Source organism: Rhinopithecus bieti, unplaced genomic scaffold, assembly GCF_001698545.2.
Source record: "Rhinopithecus bieti isolate Rb0 unplaced genomic scaffold, ASM169854v2 scaffold_2554, whole genome shotgun sequence".
Taxonomy (NCBI): domain Eukaryota; kingdom Metazoa; phylum Chordata; class Mammalia; order Primates; family Cercopithecidae; genus Rhinopithecus; species Rhinopithecus bieti.
This window is the reverse complement of record NW_016804196.1, coordinates 3,469,563-3,481,146: the sequence shown is the minus strand read 5'-3', so window position 1 is coordinate 3,481,146 and position 11,584 is coordinate 3,469,563. Positions and strand designations below refer to the sequence as shown.

At 36.6% G+C, this 11,584-nt stretch overlaps 1 protein-coding gene across 1 annotated transcript in view; it reads right to left on the bottom strand.

The window, feature by feature from the left end:
• PHLPP1 (PH domain and leucine rich repeat protein phosphatase 1) overlaps positions 1-11,584 on the bottom strand; it is a 271,957-nt gene that overhangs the window by 15,952 nt on the left and 244,421 nt on the right. Inside the window, exons 13-14 of the mRNA XM_017867150.1 lie at positions 9,709-9,839; positions 4,710-4,814 (exon numbers count right to left, since the gene is read on the bottom strand). Of these exons, the coding sequence (XP_017722639.1) occupies positions 4,710-4,814; positions 9,709-9,839 (236 nt within the window). The remainder of the gene's footprint in view (positions 1-4,709; positions 4,815-9,708; positions 9,840-11,584) is intronic.

Below are 11,584 nucleotides of genomic sequence, written 5' to 3'. Positions count from 1 at the left end.
AAAAAAAAAAAAAAAAAAAAAAGCATAATGTCAATACATTCAATACATTTGAAAACTAGATAAAGCAGACAAATTCCTTGAAAGACACAAATTACCAAAGTTTGTTCAAGAAGAAGAAAGAGATAATCCTATTTAAAGAAACTGTAGGTTTAAAAAAAAATCCAGGCACAGATGGCTTCACTGGTGAATTCTTTTAAATATTTAAGAAGGATATATTACCAATTCTATACAAACTCCTCCAGAAAACTCAAGATGAGGAAGCACTTCCCAACTCATTCTATGAGGCCAGCATTACCCTGATACCAAAATCAAAGACATCACAAGAGAGCTACAGACCAATATCAACCATGGAATATAGACATCCTCAACAAATTAACAGCAAATCTAACCCAGCAGCATGTAAGAAATATAACACTTCAGGCCAGGTGTGGTAGCTTGCGCCTGTAATCCCAGAACTTTGGGAGGCTGAGGAGGGAGGATAACTTGAGGTCAGGAGTTTGAGATCAGCCTGACCAACATGCAGAAACCCCATCTCTACTAAAAATATAAAATTAGCCAGATATAGTGGTGCAGGCCTGAAATCCTAGCTACTCAGGAGGCTGAGGCAGGAGAATTGCTTGAATCTGGGAGGTGGAGGTTGCGGTGAACCGAGATTGCGCCATTGCACTCCAACCTGGGCAACAAGAGTGAAATCTGTCTCAAAAAAAAAAAGGAAAAAAAAAAAAAAAAAGATACTACATTGTGACCAAGTGAATTTACACTTGGAATGCAAAGTGTATTTAACATTTTAAAATCAATCAATGTAATTAAGCACATCAACAGACTGAAGAAGAAAAAAAAACCATACAGTCATCTCAATTGACACAGAAAAAGCCTATGACAAAATGTGTTATCTGTTTATTATAAAAACTAAGATTTCATTATAAAATCTTAGCAAACTCTGTATAGAAGAGAATTAACTTGATAAAGGGTGTCTATAAAAATACCTAGAGCTAACATCACATTTGATTGTGAATGAACAAGTTTTCACCAAAGAATGTATATGGATGATAAATAAACACATGAAAAGAGTAGGGAAATGCAAATTAAAACCACAATGAGATATTATTATTAAAATGGAAAAAACAACAGCAACCTAACAATAACACCTGCTGGTAAGGATGTGTAGCTACTGGAACTCTTAAGACATTGCTGTTGGGAGTGCAAAATGATACAGGCACTTTGGAAACAGTTTGGCAGTTTCTTCCAAAGTAAATATACACTTACCATATGACCCAGCAATCCTTATCCCTAGGCATTTATCCAAGAGAAATGAAAACAAGCATTCATACAAAAACCTGTATGTAACTGTTTGCAACGTGTGGCATTTTCATTTGCAACTGCTAAAAACTTGAAACAATGTAAACATTCTTCAAATGGTGAATGGGTAAAACAAAAACAAACCATAAAATGTCCATGCAATGGAATGCTACTAGGAATAAAAAGCAATGAAAAGAAACAAACTACTGACACATGCAATAGTACAAATGAATCTCAAACGCATTATGTGATGGGAAAGAAGTCAGACTGAGAAGGTCATATACTATATAATTCCCGTTTATATGACATTCTGGAAAAGGCAAAATCAATGAGATAAAAAACAGATCAGGAGTTGCCAAGGACAGGGGTTGGGGAGAATAATTGACAAAAAGGGGCATGGGGTAAATTTTGGTAGGTGACGAAACTGGTCTATACCCTGTAGTGGTGGTTACACATGATGATATTCTTTCACCAAAACTTGCAGAACTGTACATTAAAAAGGGTGAATTTTACTGAATATAGAGTATACCTTCTTACATATATAAATAAAAAGAAAAAAATTATTAAGCACCTGCTATGTATCATAGCTACATACCAGATATATAAACTTAAAAATATAATCCCTCCCTTTAAGGAGTTTAGGGATAAATAATAATAGTAATGACCACTATAATCAATAATATTAGTAGTTAACACTTAAATAGGGTTTATTATATGGCACACATTGTTCTAAGTATGTCATACATATTAACTCACGTGATCCTATAACACCACCATGAGAATGGTAGTTTTTTCTTATTTCTTATTTTAGCTAAAGAGAGACTGAGAAACTGCTCATGGTCACACAGCAAGAAAGTATAGAACTCAGGTGCAAAGCCAGGCAGTCTGGCTTCTATCTCAATATTTTGAAATTCTTGCCTCTATTTATTAAGAAAAACAAGCTATCCAAAATTATAAGGCAATTAGTGGCAAAGTTAAATTTTAAAGTCATTTTATTCCGTCTTCCTTCTATAGGCTCCCCTTGCTAGCTGGAATGAGGCAGTATAAAAGAGGAAAAAAAAATACAGTAATGTAGTTTTTTTTTTCTCTTTCTTTTTTCTTAAGTACAGTGGTGATCATTCTCAGCATTTCTTTTCTGATGAGGTTTCCTGTTTGGTTTTCAATCTAAAGAAGAGGCTAGGCTGGGAGTAGTGGCTCATATCTGTAATCCCAGCACTTTGGGAGGCTGAGGCAGGTGGATCACCTGAGGTCAGGAGTTCAAGACTGGCCTGGCCAACATGGTGAAACCGCATTTCTACTAAAAATACAAAAATTTGTCAGGCATGGTAGCAGGTGGCTGTAATCCCAGGTACTTGGGAGGCTGAGGCAGGAGAATCACTTGAACCCAGGAGGTGGAAGTTGCAGTGAGCCGAGATTGCGTCACTGCACTCCAGCCTGGGCAACATGAGTGAAACTCCATCTCCAAAAAAAAAAAGAAAAGAAAAGAAAAGAGGCTAATTATCCAACTGTAGCTCCCTCTTGGGTTTCCCCAAAGGAGGAAGAGATGTCTACTGAGATTTGGAGAGAGGACAACCACAGTTTTCCCCTTCTTTCAAGGTGTCAAGCAGCAAACTGCTTGTTTAAATGACCATTGACAATGCAAACAAAGTAAAAACAAAACAAAAAACACCAAAAAAAGCAAACAAAAAGCTCTCGAGAAACCTTTATTGGCAGAACCAAAGGGTAAAAAAAGCAACGGGAAATATCAAGTGAGGGCAAAGCATAGCCTGGGACTATTGGGATGCTGTCCATTTTCTATTTCTTATATTTATTTATTTAGATCTTTCAATGACTCTTCATTTTTTATTTCTGGATGCAGGTGGTGGTCTGAAGGTGTGTTCACTTTAGAACAATTCAAAGGGTTGTAGTGCACTTTGCTATCCACAAATTGTACTATGTGACACAATTGTGGAAGGGGGAATTATGCTGAAAAGCCCACCCAGATCTACTTGGTTACTTGCTCCATTAAGACACATTGAGTAGATAACAGATATTAATACACAGAGATATTAAAAACTAATCTTAGATTTCACATTAGTGTTCAGAAATGAGCAGTTTCACATACTGGTGTTTGTAAGGAAGACATAAAAGCTCCTTTGATCTAAAAAGTAATGATCTCCAGAAAGAAACTTTGAGTGCGCTAAAGAATATACGAATTCCCTTCTGCCCCAACACAATGACATACTGTGCAAAGTCCATGGAAATCAGGGAGTAGCTGGAGCCCAGGCAGAACTAAGGCACACCTCCTCAGGTTATTCTGCCTTTTCTGAGCAAAGAGAACAGAGTTGTTAACTCTTCTCTAGAAAGCACAAGGTCAAATGACACCTTAGGGAAAAGATCAATGTGTCAGAACCAGAATTTGAGTTGATGCTGTTTTCTGTCCCAAAGAAAAGCAGGCAGAATGGCAGCAACAATTCCAAACCTTTTATTTTCCATAAAGAGTATTCAGCTAGTCGGTGGTTCTGAAGCCTAGACACATATTAGAATCACCTGGGGGAGATTTTAAACCATTCTGATTTAATGAGTCTAGGTTGGGAGACTTTTAAAAAATTTTCTTTACCTTACTGATTCTAATGTGTGCCCAGGGTTGAATACTAATGTTAGCTATTATTAGATCTACCTCCACTTTCTATTCTTCCCCTACTTTCAGACTTCTGTGTTCTTATACTTCAGCTAATTAAATTATGACCATTCTAATTTATAGGATTCTTTACCTGTCTAGGTACTAATTATTAGCACCTCTTCATATAATACAAGCAAGCCTGAAAAGCCTGGTTACATTTTTCAGGAAAAATCAACATCTGTATCTAAGAGAGGGGAGGGTGGGGAAAATGGAAAAGAAAAAGATATTAAGATGGACAAGTCCCAGTGGCAAGACAAGCAGATGACATTACAGGCAATGGACATCAAACTCCTGCCAATCTAATTTAGATTGTAAAAATAGCTCCATAGTCAATAACATGAGTGATCTTAAATATGCACAATTAAGCTACTTCTCCTTTAATACTATCTCTGTTTTGCTTGGTAAACAAGCGTCAGAGAAAGATAAAGGGGCTTTTCAAAGGAGCAGGGATGCATTTCAATACCTAGGCCTTTTCCAAACACTGGAGTCTTACATAGATATAATGTGTCAGTTACCTTGTATCCTAGCAACGACTCCTACTAAGGGAGACTATGTGATTCCAAATAGGGCCTTCCCTTAATGTTCAAACATAAGTCATGAAGGAGCCTCACTCTGGGGAAACTTGGCATACTCAAAAGAAATTTTACATGAGAAAAGTGTGTGCTACAGCACTGAGTTTCTTTCTACCCAACTAAAGGAGTGAGACAGGCAGGAGGCAGTTCTTCCTTTGAAGTTTCATCTGACTTACTTGTTTTTTACCCCCGAAGCTTCAGTGTAACCATGACTCCATACAGCTGGGGCTCCAGAAGCGTCTCCTGTAGAAGGCTGATCAATCTTGAAACAGCGGATATTACTAACAAGAGAAACAGGGAGAGAACAGGAATCATTAAAACCAAATGTGTGCAAATTGCTATCTTTATCCGAGAAATAAAAAAAATACCTGTTAAACACTCTGTACTTACCATTTCTTACTGTGTTTAATGTGTCTGAAATACTTATCAGCAACAAGAACCAGCTACTCATTGTAATGAAAACCAAGGGGCATACATACCGAGCATGAAAATTACTTTTAATGAGCATCATAAAGCAGCTATTAGAGACTTTCACACATTCTACATTAGATGACTGCTCTCTCCTGGGAATGACAAGGACAGCTCTCAGCCTTGGCATGAGAAAACAAAACTTAAGGATTAGGATGGGTGTATTCTTACACCATGAATACTCAGAAAGAACAATAACAAAACACCTAAGCCACAATTATAGTGCATTTAGATGATGTGAGAGAGTTCTGCAATATTCATCTCCAAATCCAATTTCTGTCCATATAACCCCTCCAAATATTATCACAGACTTGCAGTTCCCTGGAGCTTCCAATACTCTCCTCAAGGGTACAGCCAAGTATGCTAAGACTAATATCATAAAATAAAACATATACATAAAATTACAAAGTAAATGAGGGGTATTTAATAAATTACAAGTTAACTGTATGTATTTAAACTGGGAGATTTCTTACCTCACCTCAGCCCTCATATGCCATAATGGATCCAACAGGACCCAAGACAGAAATACTAAAGGGATAAATTCTCAAAGAGCGTTTCTTAAAAATCAGCCTCGCCGGGTGCGGTGGCTCATGCCTGTAATCCCAGCACTTTGGGAGGCCAAGGCAGGTGGATCACCTGAGGTCGCGAGTTCCAGATCAGCCTGACCAACATGGAGAAACCCCGTCTCTACTAAAAATACAAAAAATTGGCCGGGCATGGTGGTGCATGCTTGTAATCCCAGCTACGCAGGAGGCTGAGGCAGGAGAATCGCTTGAACTCGGGAGGCAGAGGTTGTGGTGAGCCAAGATTGTGCCACTGCACTCCAGCCTGGGCAACAAGAGCAAAACTCTGTCTCAAAATAAAAATAAAAATAAAATAAAATAAATAAAAATCAGCCTCTAGAAAGCATTCTGTGCCCCTAAACAGGAAGTCATTAACAGATGTAGTCTGTTAAAAGACTGGCTACCACAAGGTGAAATAAGTCCTCTTACTCGTAAATTGCCACTAAGTTTCCCCCTCATTATTATTTAAACAAGAGAAAAAGTATATGTACTATCTGTTGACAACTGAAGCAACACCTACATAGTTTTGGTCATAACCACAAGAATTAAAATTATCTGTTGGTACTCATTACTCCCAAATCTAACAAATACTATATATCTTTCCTAAGAACCAGTTAAAGCTTTAAAAGTAAATCAATATCTACCTAGTATTCCCTTTGAATCTAGAAATAACTGGTGGCAATTTTCTGAAATTTAAAATATATGGTTAAAGAAAAGTTTCTACTCTCAATTACTAGNCTCGTAAATTGCCACTAAGTTTCCCCCTCATTATTATTTAAACAAGAGAAAAAGTATATGTACTATCTGTTGACAACTGAAGCAACACCTACATAGTTTTGGTCATAACCACAAGAATTAAAATTATCTGTTGGTACTCATTACTCCCAAATCTAACAAATACTATATATCTTTCCTAAGAACCAGTTAAAGCTTTAAAAAGTAAATCAATATCTACCTAGTATTCCCTTTGAATCTAGAAATAACTGGTGGCAATTTTTCTGAAATTTAAAAATATATGGTTAAAGAAAAGTTTCTACTCTCAATTACTAGCAAACATTTACTTTCCATCTTATCCTGAAAAACATAAATCTAGTGTCAATAGAAAATTCCCAAATCAAGTTAATACTTTGTTTTACAATAAGCCTAGAGCTAAATCTTTTTTTCAAAGTTTTCAATTCTACAAATAAAAGAGACATTAACAAAAAAAGGGACAGTTCTCCATTACCTGCTCTCCATATGACCTGGTATTCAATTTTATCCATCTAAAACAGTACGCAATACAATAGGTTTCTTAAGACATATCCTAAGGCTCTTAGATACCATCCTGAAGTCTCGGGAAAAGTGAAGGCTCATTTATAAAGGCATTTATAATTTTTACAGAACACAAAGTCTTCAGAGAAATAATTCAATTTCCTAACCTGAATATTAAAGGAAAAAAAAAAATAACTCTTAACTGCCCCCTCTCCCCAGCACACAAATAATTCTTTCTAGTGAAGCAGCAATTTCTCTTCTCTGTCTAGCTGAACACAGTGCAGCTGAGCAGCTATCTGAAGTGAACTGAATGCTGACTCTTGTATATCGTTATTTTTTGAGATGGAGTTTTGCTCTTGTTGCCCAGGCTGGAGTGCAATAGCGTAACATGGCTCTCTGCAACCTCCACCTCCCAGGTTCAAGCGACTCTCCTGCCTCAGCCTCCCGAGTAGCTGGGATTACAGGTATGCGCCACCTTGTCTGCCAATTTTTTTGTATTTAGTAGAGACGGGGTTTCATCACGTTGGTCAGGCTGGTCTCAAACTCCTGACCTCAGGTGATTTACCCACCTCGGCCTCCCAAAGTGCTGGGATTACAGGCCTGGAGCCACTGTGCCCGGCCATCTTGTATATCTTTAAATGAGTCAGAGAGAATTCTGTGAACCACAGCTCAATCTCACAGAAGAGTCCTCCTATGCACTTACCCGGCTCACATAAAACAAATAAACCAACCCTCTAAAAGTGCAAATAATATACGGAAAATCTTCCAAGTCATTAAGAATCCACAACCTTCCAGATGTTAAACAAAAGGTAACGTTTTAAGAATATTACAGTGTTTTGCTATAGGACACTTTGGTCTGAGTACGTGAATATTTTAAAAAGCTTGATACAGTACGGCAACTGCTTTTAAGAAGAGTGTAATACCAAATTACGGTCCTTCAGCAGCACCAGTTTGAGGGGGAAAATGTTATTCAAGTATTTTATTTTGTATTTACTTGATATATTAATAAGTTTGAACATATTTTCATGTAACTATTTGTACTGCTTCTGTTAAATGTTAATGTCCTTTGTTTATTTTCTGTTTGAGTACTTTTCTTATAAGTACTTATCTTATAAGAACACTTTATAGTAAGCATATTAAAGCTTTTTTCATATTTTTCTTCCCAGTTTGTCATTTGCCATTTGTATTTATTCTTGAGCGTTTCTGAAATAGGACATAGACATTTAACACTTTAATGTCTAAAAAGTATATTTACATGTAAATATATGCAATGTAAATATTGAAACCAATCTACATGTACTGATTTCTTTTCTTGCCATTTACTCCCTTCATTTCTTGGCCTAAAAAGTCTTTTTCTAACTTGTGAAGATATTCATATGATTTCTTATTACTTTTGAAAATCATTTAATTTTACAGATTCAACTATTTCAGCTGGATTTTGATGTGATATAAGAATGCAACTTTTAATTTTCCTCTAAGTGGCTACTTCCATTTATTAACACATTTTGGTGCAATTATTTTTAAATTTTATTTGTAAAGGATGCTCAAAAATTTCTGTATCCTACATGTAAAAAATACTCAACAGCTATCTGTTTAAAGATGACCTATTTTGATAATCCATTATTTTCTTGAATTTAAAAAGCACCTTAAAGATCATGTACGCCATTTTTTTTCTCATAGGTCTGGACAGATGGAGGGGTTTAGGCCAAGGTTTCATACACATGATCAACAATGGAGAGAGCCTCGTTCTCTACGCCTTCCTCAAGACACTCAGGCAGTGTTTTTCAACTATGCATCAAAATTAATTTTCTCATCAAGTACTTAAAATGCCAACAAATTAGGCACTAATTAGGCCAATTCTATCCAGGAATCACTTTAAGTGCTTTTCAAACTTTGGTTTGCACTACAGCCTAGGATAGTATTAATGGACCATTCACCAAATATCTACTGTTTTTTACTGATTTTCCTAAAATAATGGAAAATGACTTTCAGCAACAAATATTCCAACATTGAATAAACATATATGGCATGCATAATGACTAATGCATGACAAGGTTTAAAACTGATCTGATATACCACAAAAAATTCTGAAAATTCAGAAAAGTTTAAAGAAGAAAATAAACACTACCCATAATACTATTATCCAGAGAAAAACACCACTTTAACTTTTGTTATATATCCTTTTAGGCATTTTCTAGGTGTGTGTATGCATATACATGTACATATACCCAATGCACAGAAATTTATATTGCAAAAATTGAATTATACTATAAAACTTCTTTGTTAATTTTATTAATATTTTCACTTAATATATTGTAAAGATCTTTTGAGTTAGCGATATAGCTCTAAATAATTTTAAATGGCTTTGTAATATTCAATTGTGGAACATTATTTATTTCTTAATAGACATTTAGAGTTCTATGATGAACATTCTTATTAAGGTATCTTTCCTACTGCAGACCTTTAAGGTTTTACATAGAAAACTCCAACCACTAATTCTTTATCAATATCAAGAATGAAACAGCATCAATGAACTCTTTCCCATACCGTGAAGATCTAACTGCTGGTAAGATCTAACTACTCCACACCCTCAGTCTTATTTAAAAAAACCTGGATTTCAGTGCCACACTGTTAGTTTTCCCTACATCTTTTTTAAAATCCTTCCTTAACATTTGCATTAACTGTCACAACCACGTTATCAGTGACTACTGAGATTTAAGTTACATCTTGGTTGTTCATTGCTTCCCTGCATCTTGTATATATATCCTGTTATGTGTGTTAACACAGCTAACAAGTCAATGATGCTTCATGTTTTGTTTCCCATTTTCACTGAGATATGAAGCCCACTGCCAGTGGACAATGATGGGGATACAGTGCTTTACAGAATACTTACTTCAGTAGTTCCAGGGTTTTGTGATCCAGGACAAGGCGAGGGTTTCCAGTCAGGTCTAGCTCCTGCAGTTTGGGAGGCAGGTTTTCTGGTAATGTGACTTCGCTTAGCTCATTACAGCTCAGATCCACACACTGAAAAAGGAACAAGCACAAACAAGAAAGAGATGGTCTAGAGAAGTTCTTCATGGAGTTCTGTACTCCTACCCTTTGCATGCAAACCAGTCTGATCATTCATTATAATATACTAGACAAATGTGGAAAAGGAGGCTTATCTGTTACTTTGCCATAAACATTTAAAACAGATTTTGCTAAATGCAAAAAAAAATTTTTTTTATTTTCTTTGAATAACACAGAAAATCCATGTTCTTTATTCTTCTCATATTTTCCACTGAATTTTAAAATCAAGCATTAACTAAAAAATCCTAATAGATTTTCTTATTGCTCACAAAATCTCCATGCCATGAGAACTATAGCTCAAACATTAAAATGAACTTTAAAGGAATTTCTTAAAACAAAACTAAAAACAAAGAAGGCTGGGTACAGAGGCTCACGCCTGTAATCCCAGCACTTTGGGAGGCGGAGTTGGGTGGATCACTTGAGGTCAGGAGTTCAAGACCAGCCTGGCCAACATGGTGAAACCCCATTTCACCAGGTGGTGGCACATGCCTGTAATCCCACTATTCAAGGTGGTTGACACATGAGAATTGCTTGAATCCAGGAGGTGCGCAGGGCGCAGTGGCTCACGCCTGTAATTCCAGCACTTTGGGAGGCTGAGACAGGCAGATTACCTGAGATCAGGAGTTCGAGATCAGCCTGGGCAACATGGTGAAACCCCGTCTCTACTAAAAATACAAAATTAGCCGGGCGTGGTGGTACATGCCTGTAATCCCATTGCACTCCAGCCTGGGCAACAATGGTAAATCGCCATCTCACCAAAAAAAAAAAAAAAAAAAGATTCCGGGAAGTGCAGGTTGCAGTGACCAGAGACTACGCCACTGCACTCCAGCCTGGGAGACAGAGCAAGACCCTGTCTCAAAAAAACAAAACAGAAAACAAACAAAAACAAAAAAACAAGCAAAGAAAAGAACATGTAAAACGAGGAAAAGGCAGGTAAAACACACTCAAAATGAGAAGATATTTCAAAAGAAGCTGAATAAGAAATTAGCAAAAGCTACACGAGCAGGTAAACCTGCCTAATCTGTGTCAAAAAAAGGGGCTGAGTCAAGTATGGATCCTACCCTCAAGGCATCAACATCTGGACTCTCCAACAGGTCCTGCCTAATTTAACTTGAAAGAAAATCACAAAAGGTCATGGTGATTACAACAAAAATCAGGTTTTACCTGTAAGTGGAAATGATACCTCCTTTCTCACAAAACTGATGTAAAACTTAATTAAGGTGTACTGTAAAAAGCGGGGCTGCCCTTGTGTTCAGGGAGCAGGGAACCTAGGTGGAGAAGGCTCACCATACGCAAGAGAAATGGAGTGGTCAGCGCTCTAGATATGAGAATGCAGAACCTATACGTTCAATAGTACGGGGTGGAGAGCATTCAATTATCTGGCTGAATTAGTACCTTATTGTAAGTTTCAAAAGTGCTTACAGAAATGATCAAAAGGGGAATTGTTTTGTTCTCTCTTCAGTCCTTTAAAAAAAGGGAGGAGGGAGATTATACTCAAGAACTTCAGGATCTTAAAAGTAGACAAAATCTTCCTTCTATCTGGAAAAATTCTCAAAGAACTTAAATCTAGTATGGATTGGGGAAGGGTAGAGATTGGGTAAAATAAAACCTGTATTTTGGATAAATATATTTTCAATAGACTTCAAACAACACAATGCTTTCACACAAAATGTTTCATACTGTTGCTTCCAAATAATAGC